This window comes from Pieris brassicae, chromosome 10 (assembly GCF_905147105.1).
Source record: "Pieris brassicae chromosome 10, ilPieBrab1.1, whole genome shotgun sequence".
Classification (NCBI taxonomy): domain Eukaryota; kingdom Metazoa; phylum Arthropoda; class Insecta; order Lepidoptera; family Pieridae; genus Pieris; species Pieris brassicae.
The window spans coordinates 3,851,558-3,869,176 of NC_059674.1; the positions used below are offsets into that span (position 1 = coordinate 3,851,558).

At 33.3% G+C, this 17,619-nt stretch overlaps 2 protein-coding genes across 5 annotated transcripts in view; one reads left to right on the top strand and one right to left on the bottom strand.

The window, feature by feature from the left end:
• The window catches only part of LOC123715059 (tyrosine-protein kinase Btk29A), a 32,846-nt gene extending 28,023 nt beyond the window's left edge, over window positions 1-4,823 (top strand). For all 4 annotated transcript variants that reach the window (XM_045669874.1, XM_045669875.1, XM_045669877.1 and 1 more), the window contains 3 exons: window positions 586-727; window positions 1,106-1,239; window positions 1,583-4,823. In XM_045669874.1, the coding sequence (XP_045525830.1) occupies window positions 586-727; window positions 1,106-1,239; window positions 1,583-1,684 (378 nt within the window). In that variant the 3' untranslated portion in view covers window positions 1,685-4,823. The remainder of the gene's footprint in view (window positions 1-585; window positions 728-1,105; window positions 1,240-1,582) is intronic.
• Window positions 4,824-10,349: 5,526 nt separating this feature from the next.
• On the bottom strand, window positions 10,350-13,897 carry LOC123715620 (CRAL-TRIO domain-containing protein C3H8.02). Its single transcript, XM_045670797.1, has 4 exons — window positions 13,598-13,897; window positions 13,215-13,424; window positions 12,224-12,435; window positions 10,350-11,745 (listed from the first exon to the last, which is right to left on the bottom strand). Exons 1-4 carry the CDS (start codon window positions 13,751-13,753, stop codon window positions 11,649-11,651), a joined length of 675 nt encoding a protein of 224 aa, XP_045526753.1. The 5' UTR covers window positions 13,754-13,897; the 3' UTR covers window positions 10,350-11,648.
• Between the last annotated feature and the right edge of the window lie 3,722 nt (window positions 13,898-17,619).

The following is a 17,619-nucleotide window of genomic DNA, read 5'->3' on the forward strand; positions in this document are numbered from 1 at the left end:
ACGGCGCAGTTTAACTAGCGGCCTGAAAGATATTCAGCCGTAGCGTTTGTTACAACATTTAATAAACTGACTAATGTTTCGGCTCTTTCGTACTATAGAGTGACCATTGCCAGAAATGAAAAAGATGACACATAACATAAAAAATATTTCTTTTAAAATTCAATTGCATAAGTCAAATTCACATTCAGTGAATCCTGTTGTGTATTCGTTGTTTTTCTTTGATCTTTAGTAAACACCATCAAGATGTTGAGGCCATATTGACAGTTTGAAGAGTTTCGTTTCGAGTTTGAGAGTGGCAGAAAGTGGAACTAAATTAAAATTAACAGTCAACAGGCTAGGCCAGTAATGGAACGTCATCGATCCAAGTCATTTGCCTAGCTGTTTGACCAACAGGCTGAACATATTTCAGGCCGCTAGTTAAACGGCTAGGCTGTTAATTGAAAGGCTGATAAGGTTCAGCCATCTCTTTCCCTCTTATTATGAGTTGTTATAACCATCTTTGTCGTGGGAAAATTTCAGACCCTACTTTTGCCATTTGTGGTTTTCAATTGACGTACTTTGCTATAGATAGTAATTTTTTTATAGGTAGCAGATTTTGGCCTGGCTCGGTATGTTCTTGATGACCAGTACACGAGTTCTGGCGGCACCAAGTTCCCAATAAAATGGGCACCGCCTGAAGTTCTCAACTATACGAGATTCTCTTCTAAATCCGATGTTTGGGCGTTTGGTATGTAACGTTGTATTTAAAATTAGTCTAGTCCAGGTTAGAAGTTTACTATTTATTGTGAATAGGACAAGAATTACTCGTAACGAAGAGTTTCGAATAGAAAAGAGATATGGGTGGGACCATGCCAACAGCTGAAAAGTGGGACAAAGCTATAACGCCATTTATATATATTTAAAAGAGTGCCGAGAGTTTACGCCGGCTTTTTCATGCATATACATGTATCTTATATTCAATAATAAACTTTTTTTTTTAACGATTTGGTTCCCAAAACAGGCATTTTCACCCGAGATGCAAAGACATTCTCAAGAGGGGCGACAAACTGGTCTTAACAAATCTTAGACGTAATATTTAGGTTCACGATAACACGATAAATTGCAGGAGTGCTGATGTGGGAAGTCTTCACGTGCGGCAAAGTGCCGTATGGACGGATGAAGAACTCGGAAGTGGTAGAAATGGTTCAGAGGGGACAAGTGCTGGAGAAGCCCAAGGGATGTTTGAATGAGATATATAACGTAAGTTTTAGTAGGACTTATTTAAATATAAATTAATTTTTTATAATAATTGGCTATTAGTTTCTACAAGTTCCGAGTTTGGTACCGACTAACCCAATCTTCGAGCCGGTGACTTATATATACATTTTATATTGTATTTACATACAGTGTATTCATTAATTAATATTAATATTAGTGTTAATATTCATAATAATTTAGCTGAAAGATACTTTAGAAGAATTATTTAAAAAAAAAAACAAAGTTTATAAGAAACTTTACGTTAGCAACTCGAAGATCTCCCAACAGTACATATAGGGCAGTCCAACCTGGTTATTGCTTGTATTCATGTGTACTTGACGAACAGGTAATGCGAGCATGTTGGCGACACGCCCCCGACGAACGGCCTTCGTTCCGCGTGCTTAAAGAAGAATTGGCTCAAATCGCTCACACCGTACTCGCTGATTGACTGCGTCTTTTGCTCTGTTTGCTGCGTCCCACTCCGCCAGTATCGCCTGGCAACCCTGGTATTTCCACCCTCGGTATACCCGGTAATCCGGGTATCGCGAGTAATCCCGCTATAAGTCTCGGTTTACCCGGTATTTCCAGCAATTCTGGTGTAGCGAATAATCCCGTTCCCAGCGACCTAAGCATGCCCGCCAACTTCCTCATCCCCAGTATAGCCAGCCCCCTAATTCCGGCAACTCCCGTCAGTCCCTCGACCCAACACCCGCTTACACTCCCACGCGCTCGCAGAGTACACGCATCGCCTACGTAAGAATAACTATTAAGCAGTTACGCAGTCAAATTAACCTTTAGCTAATAAACGTTAAGTTTTCGGGTCCTTTTTGAATTTAAAATCTGACGGCAAAAATATTTTGAAAGCGCCCAAAGATGCTCGATTTTAATAGATGCGATTTTATAAACAATGTTATCAAATGTCATTGTAAATTTTGACAATTTACTTTTGGAGTACAGTATTATATGAAGCTTCGCGCGCTCGACGTGATTGGATCTCGTTATCAATTTATTGAATCTCAGTTATGTGAAGATGTGGTTTTCACATTTGTATGAAAATTCTAAATGTTCGATCTGAATTTGAACAGCCAAGTTTTTATAAAAACAATTGTCAAACTCATTGAATTTTGTCAATTAATCAATGAATGATTGACAATTGGATGATGTTTAATCCGATAATGTTGAGAAAGGCGTTCCTCGTACGTCTCTCAAGACGTCACACTTAGCGCCGTCTCATTTCTGAATATCACCCTTTCGGTATACAGAGTTGCTGCTTAGAGTTAAGTATCTGTGTGTCACAAACAGTGTTCGGCACACGGGTCTCGCAGCTAAGTCTCAATGCGGAGTCTAACTAATGATGTAATTTTAAAAGCCACACCCGATTTTGTATAAAGGACTTATGTATATATGTTATTTTACGCGTAAATTTTGGTGACAACAAATTGTTTTCTCTAATACTGGCCGTCCACTGCCTCTCAGCAAACTTGATTTCAAAGTATAAATACTCATATATATAGCTTCTAGTCGCCATTTTTAGCGTTTTCATTCACTTAATAATAAATCAGCTCAAATAATGTACATTAACCATATCATTAAATTAACTGTATATAGTTAGTATTGTATATTGATTGTGTTTGGAATAATTTGTTTGTATAACATTCCTTTATTGTTACGAATAATGCAAGTACAAATTCGCTACTAGTAAAAGTAAAGGGTTCTCAAAACAAAATAGGCGAATGTTGGATACCTGTTAAAACGGAGAATTCTTCTGACAGACATACAAAAACTTAAAAAAATCAATTCGAAGTTTTGTAGCCATGTCATGTTATTAATTAAATAAAAAGAGTAATAATTACTAGGAAAACACCCCTTTCAGCAAATCTTAATTACTATATTTACTAAATAGTATAAGTAGCCGCTCATAATGAAAGACTCTACTTAGTGACTCTACTACTCACTCTCTAGAAACTAGTAGTGAATTACAGAGGACTTAGCACGAACGTTTTGATAGTTTCGTCAATTGCGATATTCATATACGCTATGATAAAGTATATTTAAAAGCTGGAAATCTTTCAATTTTTATATCGAACGATTGCTTCCGTTCACTTCCAAATACCATAGAGCGCTTTTCCATAGACATTTATATTACGATAGCTATACACTTATTCGTGCTAAGACCTTTGGACATAGCGTACACATCGTACTGATTAATTATGGCGTCATTTTTAAGGACCTAGTCATATTTTAGATGAATTAAGTATTCGGTATTACGTTTTGGGTGGGATCTCACGTACTGTTCAAATGAGAATAGAAACGTCAAGTAAAATGTCAATTGTCAATTGTCACTCGATTAAAATAATACTTGGCATTGCATAACGGTGTTGTCAGACTTTTAACGCATTTTAGTATAAATTAACGATCCTATTCTTATTTGAATAGAATGAATATCAGCGAATTAAGTACATATTAAGAAATAGGGTCAATTTTATTAATAATGATCGGCTGAAATATGGGAAAAATTCTAAGCGTTGAAGTGATTTTTTATATAGATTGAAGTGGTTAACTATAACGCGGGTGGAACGGACCGCTGCTGTTGAATTCTAAATTAATTGTTATATTGATCCAGGGGCGCTACAACCCCCTGGATTATTAATACATGGGTGTACAATTTTGTTTCATAGACAATTAGGTGATCACCCTTGTGTCTGACAGATGTCGGGTTAAGGATTTGAGACATGCCATTTATGATGTTTTCCTTTACCGAGTGTAAGACATAGAAAGTCTATTGGTGCAAATCCCAGAACCTGAAAGATGGGAGAGCCTGAAGTCTATGTCAACACTGCTTTGCAATTAAATAATATATATAAAACACTTATATTGGCTAGTTACAGTATCTGTATGTTTAAATAGTGGATTTTTTATTTTTTGTATACATATTTTGATATTGTACAACATTTACTTCAATGCAAAAATTCTCCATACAATTTGTATACTTTCATTCGTTGCTATTCGATATATTTTTGGACTTCGTTTAGTTTAAAATAGATGCTTTCATTTAGTTCCAACCCACCCACAGAGCGCTGCTCATTTTTCCATACAATATTGTATCATTACCATTCTATATACACGAACTGAAATGTCAAAATAATCATGAACGTAAAACATAAGTATTATTGAATTAACGGCAACGGTCCTTATACGCTCTCGGCCTCATAAAACGTGAACCAAACATAGACCGAAATTACGACCGACCCAAATTACGGTAACCATGGTAACGCGGCACGTTTGATCTACGTTTTATAATAGGCCCGTTTGTGATTTGTTTATTATACTCTTCGACTGATTATATTTTATATTACTAGTCTGATTTGAGTTGGAATTTACGGCGACAATTGATTGTTCCTGTATGAGAAAATGTGGAGGTTTGGCCTCGCAGTCAAAGGACTAATGACTGTATATTCCGAATACATATTAGATTTATGCTTTTTGTAAAATTTATTAGTACAATACCATTTAAGTGCTATGTTGTATAACAATAGTGTTTGCTTTGTACAGCGGTTTATTTGTATACCTATTTTGTAAAATTTAAATAAAATATATAATTATGCATTGTTTCATTTATACTATTAAATTAAGGCAAATTCATGATTGCGAAGTTTTTGCTAAAACTTGTATCGCGACAACATAAACAATTTAGTGTAAATTGGGATCAAAATCTTGAAACATTTGATTGATATCGGAAGATGGCATTACCGTTTGTAGTATTTGATCATAATCAAGTTCTTGAAAAGGGAAAGTCAGCCGTAAATATAATAAAACATCCATAGCCATGCATCTTTAGTAGCGGATTTCCCCCATAACCAAGAGTTGAGACGTGAAGTCTAGAAGAAAATCTTTAGTAAATGAACAATACCAATGGCAATTTGAAGATCTAAATATAGCTTAAAAAGACAAGCTAATTTGTATTCAATTATATTGTAAATAGTTAAACCTTTTTATTATTTAATTTTTAGACCAATCAAAAGCGTAGAAAAAATCACTAGTAGTAATGTAATAATACATAATTCACTAAAACGAATAGTTATTAAAAAATGACTGTTTGTATAATATAGTTATTTTGTATGTATGTAGTGACATATAAAGGCGCTACACAAATGTAAGTGTTTTAGGCAGGAGATAGTGACACAAAATAGTTGGTCAAACTAATAAAATAAAATAATTAAATATTAGATTTTTTCTGGAACAAATCCTTTAAAAGTCGTAATTAATCTGGCGAGTTCGACTAACGCCCACGCGCTTGGGCCACCAGCGCTATGACCATCAAAATTATTTTATTTTTATTTCGTCATAAGACCCCTGTAGAACCACCATACTGGTACAAATGCCCAACTATTTTGTGTCACTATCTCCCGGCCTGTTTGGCGAACTATGATTTTTTTATTTTTGTACGTAACTCTAACCAAACTCAATTGGAATATTAAAAAGAATCTCATAACATCATCGTCTATATACACTTAACATCTTATTTCAATTAATAAGTTATCAAAGCTATTCAAAATTTAAAGGTAGAGAAAATAATATTATATGTGATTACTATAATCTTTTTAACGTCTATGTTTAAATTAAAATCTATCTATACTATAATCCATTTGCTTTCACATATCGAAATCCAGCTATTAAATTACATTCATGTTTGAAACTTCACAGCAACTGCAACTGTCCTCTGGTATTTGGTTGTTTTACCGGAACGCACTAAAACAACTAAATACCTGGGCTTAATTATTGATTCAAGGCTTTGTTGGGGCCCTCAAATAAACTACATATTTTCTCGAGTCCGCAAACTTATAAATGTTTTCAAACGCCTTAGAAAACCTTCTCATCCTCATACAATCAAGATAATGTATACTGCATTATGTCAGTCGATATTATCTTACTGCGTATCGGTATGGGGTGGAGCGGCAATGTTCTTAAGATATCCTCTCGGAAACCTTTCCGCTACCCAACTGCAAAATTGTACAGTGAAGGAAAACTTTTAACTGTAAGACAATTGCTAGATGTATATGTTCTCAGGTGTGTGCCTGACATACCCATACACACTCTTCTAACACTCACTCACACGCGTACATTCCTTCTCCCACTATCACACACACATACACACACCCTAACATACACCCATACACATTTATTTCTAATAATTTCTAACTAGTTGACTGCTTTGTTTTGATTTTCTTTTCTTATTTAAAACATTAAATTTGTTTGTCTACCCATATATGTATGTCCTTTTTGTTACCACTCAATATGACTTTGCTGTAAATTTAAGCCTGGTTATCCATAGCACAGGTTCTTACCTAGTTTGGAAACCAGCCTCCCAATATGCAAATGTTATATGGGAGAAAATAAATAAATTTAATATATTATTATTAATTATACTTTATAGCAATATCAAACAAAACGCAAACCGATATAAAAGCAACCCAAACATCGCACTTTCTTCGCCCAACGCATTTTCTCTTACCGAGGCCCTTTAATCTTTAACAAAATATCACTAACATTTAAAAAATCACATTGCATAAATTTACTAAAAATCTCAAACAATATCTTGTTAACCTGTCCTATGCTGATACAGAAAATATTCTTATTGAGCAAAAATAGTTTAAATATGAGTGTTATGTAGAAGTCATTAAGTAATATACTGTTTACGTGTCAAAAGGAAGAGACTGGCTGCCCACAACACAGGGAATCCTAATCTAAATATCCTGTATATTGTGATTAATTAAGATTACTTTCTTCTTTTAATATAAACCTACGATTGACACATAAACTTACGATTTACGATTAACTTTCTATCTGTTTGCCGATGACTCGAAATTCTTTAGCTTTCGTATTTGCATTACGTCCTGCGTGAAAAAGACCATGATCAGCTAAAAAGTAGTGTCGTTTGAGCCTTAACAAAGACAAGTACGCAGCACTTGTATACCATTCACTAGGAACAGCGCCGGAACCTCCACTATGAAGTCCACAGAAAAAAGTGTTGAAGACCTGCAACGCGTTTTCTTTAGCCATCGTACAGAATTCGTCTAGAAGATTGCTACTTCTTGTCGTCATCTGTTGGATGCTTTGATTCTTTATGATATGCTGGCGTCATATCTTGTTTGAATTGATCATTCCTGTTATTAGTGGTTTAAGACGTTCCAAAAACGCGGTTACATTTTTTATCTTCCCTAAGCGCTCTTGTTATTGATTCTACGCTCCACTAAACAGAATGTATATTTTGTGATCGGCTGCAAGGCCCGAACAATCGGATATTTTCGAATATTTTTTCGGATCGTCATCTGATTCTTTTTTATTATATAAATGTCCCAATATATGACTCTTCAGGACCTTATTTTATACATATATTTTGTACAAACATATATATCTTACTACATATTTCTATTTTCCAGTTGCGATCTGGAGTTTCTCAATATTTCGGGTAAATGCTCGATTGTTACCTTTATATCGATTTGTTGCTCGAGATCGCACCTGGAGGTTCCAATATTGGACATTCTATAATAAGATGTATCACTGTCTAAGTTGTTTGTGAGTCGGACGTACATGATGGATCTGACTTCAAGCTAAATCTGTGCAGGTATTCAGCAAACGCCCCGTGTCCTGTTAAGATCTGTAGACTCTTGTAGTCGTCTATAACATTACTTATAAAGCATTTTGTTGTATTAGCGGTATGTGCACTCCGATATCGTTTTCGGTCTAACCTCTTTCCTGATGAAAGAAAGTGGTATCTTTACGTATTCCACTTTCATCCCAAATGTTTCCGCCGTCTCCTTTGCTGGTGACCGCTCTCTCATTTCCCGTTATACCAATGTCCAACCTATGTTAATCAAATGAAGTTCTATGTTGATTCCATTTTATCGGCTAGTTCTGAGCTTTTGACGGATTTTAACTACTTCAGGATTTAGAGACCGTTGGCCCGTGACGACTTCCAGGGACGCGCGTGAGTCACTGTACATTGCTGTATGTTTTTTGTTTTTGATGACATCGACTGCACTGCGGATGGCTAATTCAGCTTGGTATAGTATACAGTAAAATGTCGTGATAGCTTGATTTTTTGATTTTCTGTTTCACTTCCGTTTTCCCATTTTGACCAAGCCGCCCGCCACTCCTAGGTTAGTCTAGCTACCAACGGTATAAATTTTTAAGATTTATTCGATTTCCGGCCGTTCGTGGTTATCAACGATTTTAAAATGTAGGCCTGTTTCTTTTGCAGGGTGTGGCATATCTTTAAACGATGATCTTAAGATCCTCTAATCCGCTCGGAGATAAACCCCTTCTGGCTTCATACATAGTAGCTTCCTCTTGTACTTTTAAATCGAGAGGCAGTGTGCCTGAGAGTAGTATGGAGGCGTTGAATGTAACCGTCCGGTAGGACCTACATATTTTCTGGGCGAATCCTCGTTGTAGCTTGCCCAGTGTTTTGCGTACATAAAGCTTGTTCACAGCAGGTGCCTAGGCCGCAGCAGCGTAAATAATAATAGGCTCTATTACAGTGTGGTACATACTGGCGATAATATCCGCAATTAGTCCCCAGTGAATTCTGGCTACTTTAGTTGTTGTGTAAATTTTGATTGCCTTATTACAAACGTTATTTATATGGCTGTTGTAAGTTTTTGATCTATTTCAACTCCCAATTGTTCGATTTGGTAATCAATGCTGATTGGTACGGAGTTCATGGTTCGGCGTGGGGTATAAAATTTATGTTTGCGCTTTACCACCATGGCTTTGTCCTTGTGGTGCGCAAACTTAAGATCGTTTCGGGCACCCCACTCGTGAACGAAGGTAAGGAAACGGCTTTCAATTGAATCCCCTGCCTTCGAATATTATCAGTATCCGTTATATGTGCCAACTCCTTAAGAGAAGAGGGGCAATTAACAGGTTCCATTTGGTAGGGCCTCCGATAGGGCCTTGAACGCACCCTTTTGATGTTCCTTTGCTTATTTCTTCTCCAGCATATCTTGTGTCCCATTTTCTAAATAACTGTCTATAACTCTTCTGAGGTTTGCCGGTTTACTTCGTATCTTTTGGATGTTCTAGTGATGACTCTGTATATTCCTTGCCACATAATCTTTTTGTTTGTCTTGTTTGCTACAGAAGTTTTTCCAACTGTTTGTTGGTGCCTCCCTAGCTTGCGTTTCGTATTTTTCTTTCGCGTCTAGATAGTCACAAAGAATGCGACTTCTTTTTACTGGGACTGCTTTTTTGAGTGCGTACAAATCCTTATTACACCATAACACTTTTGTTTCAGTTTGTGTTCTTATTTTGGGTAATATATAGTGACTGGCTTCTATTATTATATCTGTATATTTTTCCACAAACCTATTGTTTTGCCTTTAGTATCTGCTTTCGCTTTTCTCTAGTAATTGTGTGATTTTCTCTTTAAATAACATCCAATTAGCTTTTTTAGTTTTGAATATCCTAGTTGTTCTGTAGTGAAGTGCATTTGCTCTGTGTCAGTTTTGGTCGGTATGTAATTATTCCTTGCGGGTTCGTTTTTCTTGCAACACAGAAAAACGCACACTTGCGTTGGTCTTAAGGTGTGTAAGAACACACCATTGATTTTATTTTGTTTTCCATTTATAATATATATTTTTTTCCCAGTCTATCAATCTATTGTCTTATTAATTATAAGCATTATTGTATTATAAGAATTATGTTTGTGAACGCTGTTGGCACTTATTATCGAGGCCACACGTTTTTAAGTAGTTTTTATCCTTTTTTATGTTTTTTCTGTGTGTTCTTGTTAGCACTATAAATAAATATGTTTAATAAGAGCCAGCTTTGTTTTTTGTAACGGGATTGATTACATAACACCACCAAGCCTTACTTCTGCCCTCAGTCTTCTGATAAAGAGTATGAATCAAGTCTTATAATCCTTTTAATAAAAGGTGGTAGTGTAATGATAAACGTTTTATCACTTATTTGTATCTCCACAGGCAAAACAATTTGACGAAGACTACTCATTTACTAGTGTAATAACGGCCTTGGTTCCAATAAGCATTTACGGTAGTGGCGTTATTACCTAGGTTATTGAAAAGGATATCTGAAGAAAGAAAAATACTTGATGATTATGAACAATATATTTAACATGGAATGTTACAAAATTGTCACACAGTTTTTGGTTTTACAATAAATTCAAATTTGACAGTTCGACGGCTTAAGAATGTAGGTAGCGCCATCTATCGAAGTAGTTTCAAACTCCAAAATTTATCTACTATTCGCGAGCTGGCACTTCAGTAAAATATTTGTCATTGATTTTGTTTTTTTTTTACACATTACATGAAGTTCTAGACTAGTGTTTTATAACAGTAGTTAAACAAAACCAGTTAGATGGGATATAAGTCCGACATATATAGCAAAAATAATAAATTTTAATGCAAACATGCTTAAAATATTATGGCAAGATTAGCACAAATTATTACTTACAACAAAGATAAAATTATTAATAACTTATATGAACAATATTACTTCAATGTGTCTATTATATATTTATAACGGTTATAGGGTAACATTGCGAGACGAAACTTAGCACTGAGTATTACGCAATCAAAAACATATTGCATACATTATTTTAAATCTTTACTAAATGACTTAAGTAACTGTTTATTTATGCACGACTCCGAGAATTATATAATAATACATAAATGTATAAGATATGAACACCAATTTTTACCTTTAAAACAGGTTTTATTTTAATAAGAGGAATTGCTTAATAGACATTGATAATACGTTAAACATTAAAGGAACCGGGTCTTCTATTATCAACGGTTAGTTATTGTTAACCAATTGTATGAGCTTAAGTGCCTTAGCATAGACACAAGTTTAGTCGCAAGAACTTTCTTCAGGGTTTGAATAAGCTGTTAATTTAATAGCAAAATCCTTTTGTTGTAAGTGATTAGTAAGTAATATTTAATGTTAATAATTTAATTACTAATTTTCACTTTGGTCCTTCGAGCCGGACGACGACATATTTTTGAATAGTGCTATAAAAGTAATGATTTTATTTTAATGAGGCCCAATTCCATATCATAGAAAGGAAGGTAAACTGTATAAAAATGTTTAATAAGTTACCCTTAAGTAATATTGTCAAATTTAATATAAAGTTTATGTGCATACACTGAATTTTACTAGATATAGTAAATTAGAATATCAACCAAATTTATTACATTAAACTTTAAAGGAAATTTAGCTTTGAATTAAGATATTCCAAAAGGTTTTGACCTGTAACACATCAAAAGATTGATAAACAACGATTTTGATAATAATGAAAAACGTTAGACCATTGAAATAGCAGACTCGGCCACAGATGAATGACTAGTTATTAGATTACAGTTATTTACAATGTTATCTAGAGTTATCAGGTGTTACATATCGGTGGGCAAGATATCTGGTATCAGGTACTGACATAAATCCATTTCCGAATTTACAAATGTTACTTTACTCGCTGTGTTTTCATCCAGCCTGTAATTGAGAAAAATAATGTTTTAGTTAACATGTAAAGAAATCAGCAAAATAAACAACAAATCTTTTTAAAACTTTTAGGCAATATGTACTAGGATAAGCTTAAGGTTGAATTAAGAAATGTAAATACTTTATAAAATTTTAATATTTTTGATACCGGTATGGTCATGACATTTTTGGGTGATCTACATTAATGCTTTATCAGGCTTGATAGATTCATACTTTATGAAAAAGAAGAATAAAGATAAAATTTTAATTATTTTTAGTCATTGTTTCTAAATATCTAGTTTTTAAAACTTGGAATTAAATAATTTGACCAACTTTAAAAACAACTACAATAAAGTAATGAAAACCGTTTCATTACTTTATTAAATTGATTTGAAGTCAAATCATGGTTGGCAGGTAAAGGCTGACTACCTGATTGGGTAATAAGAAAAACAGAACTAAATGTCAATGGGGATAATTGACTTTCACATACCATCCTTTAATAACTGCCCAGCATCCGGAGAAGAATGTTGGTGCATTAATTATAAGACAAACACCAAGTCGCTCTGGATAGTGTCTACTCAGCAGCCAAATAAGATTCTTCAGTACTTGGTAGTCCATACACGAAAGTGTAAAATTATTCAAATCAAACACTATACATAGATTATCTACAACCTCTTCAAAACACTTCTTGCTAGCATCCTCCTGAAATTAAGGATTAATTTTTGCAATTACTCAGAAAAAGTTATATGATATTTATCACACCAAACATCTAGAACTCCTGAGACATTTCAGCAATTAATGGATGCTGTTTTAGGGATAGACTTCTGTAAAAATGGGGTGGTAATGTTTAACAACATGAATATGTGCATGGACTGAAAGAAATTACGTCATTATATAAATATTTAAATTAATAAAAATGTATTCATTCAAGACAATTTATTTTTGTTATTGTTTTTGTAGTAATTTGAAAGGCTTGTGTTATCTCTTTGGTCAAACATTTAGTATTTTTATCAAACCAAAAATTTTAAAAATCCATTAGGTTCCTATTCTAATAATAAGAAATATTTGACTACAATGCAGCATAAAATCTACTGTAGGCACTGAATAGCCAACCTAGAAGTCTTCTATTTCTTCCAACTTGAAAAATTTGTTTTATAAAAATCAAACCTATGTTATGGTGAAGATTTTGCATATCTGCTTTAAAACAATGCAAGTAACTGATGTTATAATATTAATTAATATATCAGAAATAGCAATAAAGATATGATTTCAATAACATAAATCTTGAAACACAAATTGTATACTTTACACACATACTAAGAGTCACAAATAGCTAATGAGTATATTATTTTTACCATTTCACTTTTACTATCAAATAAATAAACAATGCTTTCCAAAACTATTTTAGTTTAGGAAATCTTTAAACCACCAAAATTTTACTATCATTACTTAACTATAGTAGATAATTATATAAAACTTACTAAACAATATACAATAAATTTTGTCAAGTCGTCAATGTCTCTGTCGCTAGAACTGTGGTTCTTAGCTGGTATATAGATAATTGGTCTTCCAACCATATCTCTGTGTCGAAGTACTCTTGCTTTATTGTTATATTTCTCAATAATGTCTTTATTTTCATGGAGCTCTGTAACACCATATTCTGCTCTCCATTTGTTGGTTTTTAATATTGCCTATAAATCAATCCAATGTATTAATTTATATAAAACGACACAAAAAAGATTTGGTATTTTGCCTCGTTTCACTTTCGATTATATGTATATAAAACAATCTATAAACTTTTCACTATTATTGTTTTACTAATTAAGCTTATCAAATTGTTTGAATTTGAAACAGTATTACTTACCTGAAAGGCACTATCAACTGTTTTAAATGCCCTTAAGTATCGTTTTAAAGAAAAATCATTGTGATATTGGGCTGGATCAGCATCAGCTATTAGTTTCATTCTTTCTTTGAGCTGTTTCAATTCTTCTGCGTTCACTGGTTTTTGTTCTTCAGCCATCGCTATTTTATGTTTATCTACGTAATAGAATAAATATTTTATAGGCGTATGTTGAAATAAACGAAAATACTATTAGATGAAGTTGTTTTTAATTTAATTCTAATGACTTATCAAGTTATCAGCATTCAACGGGCACTTATCAGTTACAGTGTTACCGTCTCTAAACCAAAATATCTCTAATTGCAAAGTCAAAACCCCTTATTATGGCTATGAATTTAAAAAAAACAAATTGAGCCGGTGTAGATCACTTAAATATAAAAACCATAAATTTTAAGGTCAGTAAGGTAAAGAAAGTAACAATTATTATTAATATATTTAATTGTATAAAAATAATACGAATTACGCCTACGCTGACTAGCAAGAATATCAGTAGTGACAGCTTTGCTTCTTTTGGGACTTGAAATAAATCAATAGACTCCACATATATGTTCTGCATTCTATTTAATTACTCCTCAAATTCGGGAATATTCTAGGGTCGAGAACCCTTTTACTTACGTGACAATTGACAATGAGATATTACTTGATGCTTCAGATTTTATTTACTTATCTAAAATAAATTACGCATCATACAAATTAAATACTATTACGAGCGTCAACAGAAGTTTCGGACTCTGTTTTAATTATGCAATTAACATTGATTTTAATGTATTTTGTAATATGATATATATTATACTAGCTAATTCGGCGTACTTCGCACCGCCTAACAAGTAATAAATGTCATGATACTAATATTAGAACTGTCTTAATGTATGATTTTATAAAAGTATACAAGGAATTAAAAACAAATATTAGGTTCCCTACTTTATTAACAAATTAACAGGAAAAGAAATAAGCGTCTGAACGTTCGCATAAATGTAACGAGATCATACTATTAAGTACATAATTTTTTTTCGTTTTTTTCAACTTTTAATTATTTTGAATTTGGAACACGTATATTATTCTAAAAACTTTTTTCGATTTTGCGCCATTTCACATATTTTTTCGTGTTCATTATCAAATTACAATATAGAATGGGGTGTTAAAAAAATAGGATTGCAGCGATCACTAAACTATTTTTTTATGAAAAAGGAGTGTGAAAGAGGAGTGAAACCTGCCACGTGTTTCAAGATATACTCTTGGATCATATTGAAAACCTCTCAGCAATACACTTTTTAAAAATATACCGTGGACTTTCCAGCAGGATTCTGCACCTGGTTATAAGGCACGAACTACCCAAGCCTGGCTTAAAACCAACGTTCAAGACTGTATAAGAGCTGAAGACTGGCCCTCAGCTAGCCACGACCTGTATCCTTTAGACTTCAAACTACGGATAGTTTTAGAGGATACAGCGACACTGAGTTTCTAAAAATATCTTTGGAGCAAGTAGTGGTGAAATTTCCCTTGAAAACAGTGCGTAAATCCATAGATTCGTAGTCAAACATATTAAAGGCCTGTATAAAAGCAAAAGGTGGCCATTTTGAACAGTTTTTTTTTCTTTTTTGCTTAAACTTTTATAAATGTGTAGGTACAAATTTTAACCATATTAGATTACTTCATTAAAAAAATGCATTTTAATGTTAACAGAACATATTGCTGGACTAGGTATATGTCAATCCTTTTCCATAACTGGTTTCATTCGCATTGTTTAAATTTAAAATATCTACTTGTATCGTTAATATCTCGTTACCTAAATATTGTGGATGTATTACGTTAATTCGAAGCCTTTATTAAAATACGGTGTGTAATTTGAGGGCGTAGTTTGACGGAATGACCATCAATATTTTGACTGTTACGAAGCCAATTAATAATTTGTAATGGATTTTTTCTCTTTTACTTTAATAATACAGAACCTAAAGTTATTGAATAAGAAGCAGCACTAGCTGTTCCGCTGATTAGGAGAAAATATTATGAAAGACGAACATTATATTATTCCCTTTACAATAATAGCAGCCTATGCACCTATTGAAAGCTCACCTTAAGAGGAAATTGATAAATTCTATGAAGACTTAGCAAAAGCACACATCTGGATCACAGATTATAAAGACTTATCCATCTAGAACAAAAAAAGAAGGCGCAAATTTTTAAATACAACCATGGAACTGATATCGAAAGACGAGCATGAACTCTAGATCATAACTTAAACTATTTTATACCGGAACTCATAGCAACATACAAAACGCACTGAGCTGCGGGATATTGGCAACGCTATATTAAAAAGCAAAAGCGGGAGAAAGCACAATATCCTATTAGAAGAGGCGTCAAAGCCCATACAGGAAAGAAACAAAGTACCAAATATGAAACATTTAAACAAAACTGATTCAGAATGTCTTAAAAGTATATACTAAACTACGAATAAAGTTACAAGAAGTTGCTATGAAGAACACAGAATGAATACTATAAAATATAAGTTATAAAGAGCTGAATAGAACAAATCTGTGGATCTTTACTTGACGGCTCCAATAAATGTAACAAGTGAAGTCATACAAACAGCTACGGAGTTTTATTTTAATCCGTATAACCCAAAAACACTCGAAAGAGTTCTAAAGTTCACTGATGCATTAACTTTCTCCCTTAAAGAAAATGGAAATGAAGTGGTGGACACAAAGACTTGTAAAATGGCTGGACCACGAGACACAAGATGGAGAGGTCAAGAGGAGACGTTTTTTTTGGAATGTCATATTTTTTTAAAAATAAATTATAACTAAGACATGGATTATCTAACCAAATTTAAAGACTAATAAATAATTTAAGCCTAATTTACTAATTAGGATATTTAGGTTAAGAACGTGTCCAATCACACTTCTTACAGTTTCTAAAGGGGAAGACACTCTGTTCTTGTGTTTTATTATTCCACTTGGGGGTCCATATAAATATAACATAATTTTATTGCTTATTGTTTTCGTGGCCAAGTCAAGCTCGTCTTGAGTGCTGACAAATATGTCAAACTTCATACAAAGTAATGCTTTGGCAGATCCTGAAACTAGATTTAACTTTGATTGACGTTAATATCTTGTGTCGTATATGAGTTTGTATTTTATGGAATAAAGGAAAAATGCTTTATAACACTTAATAAAAAATGTGTTTATTGATTTGACAACGATTTATTTTAATGTAAGATTTGGGAACCCTTTTTAAGTAAGAATATACCTAAAAAGGATGTATAGTTAAAAATAATGTGCACTAGTACCCACACTAGGATTCCGTGTCGTGGGCCTAGGCTCCCTTCCATTTGATATATTAATGATTAGGTACGTACTTGTCATAATTATTTCTACATAACACAATATTATGATAAAACTACTTTTGCACAAGAAGAATACTTTCGGTTCGGAAAGATTGGGAAGATTTAGCTTAAGATAGTTTGTGAATGTTTAAAGTTTTGAAACAATGGTAAAAAGTTTCAGAAAGGGCCTCTGAAAGAGCTTTACTCGTTGGACGAAGAAAGTGCGATTTTTGGGTTGCTTATATATAGGTTTGCGTTTTGTTTGATGTGGTGTGGTCGGTGTATAGTATAGTATAGATGTCTTAACGTCAGAAGTTTAGTTTCGTACAATTTTGAAGTTGGGAAACAAAAATAAAGCTATATTTTCGTTATTTTTACTGAACTTGAACGTTGAATGAAAATTGTATGAACACTTGGACTTGGACGAAAACGAATGCAAAAGCTCATGAAATGCTTTATGCTGCAACCGTAGCTTCGGCTATACGCCACAATATGAAAAATAATATTGTTGAAATTGGTAATAAAATAAGAAATATTAAAAACAATAGGTATATTATATTATATCACAAAATGTATAAAAACGTAGTTAATTATTTCCCATTGAATGTAAAGATAATCTTATAAAAATTCTAGAAATCTAAATAATCGTCAATTTAGAGTCTGC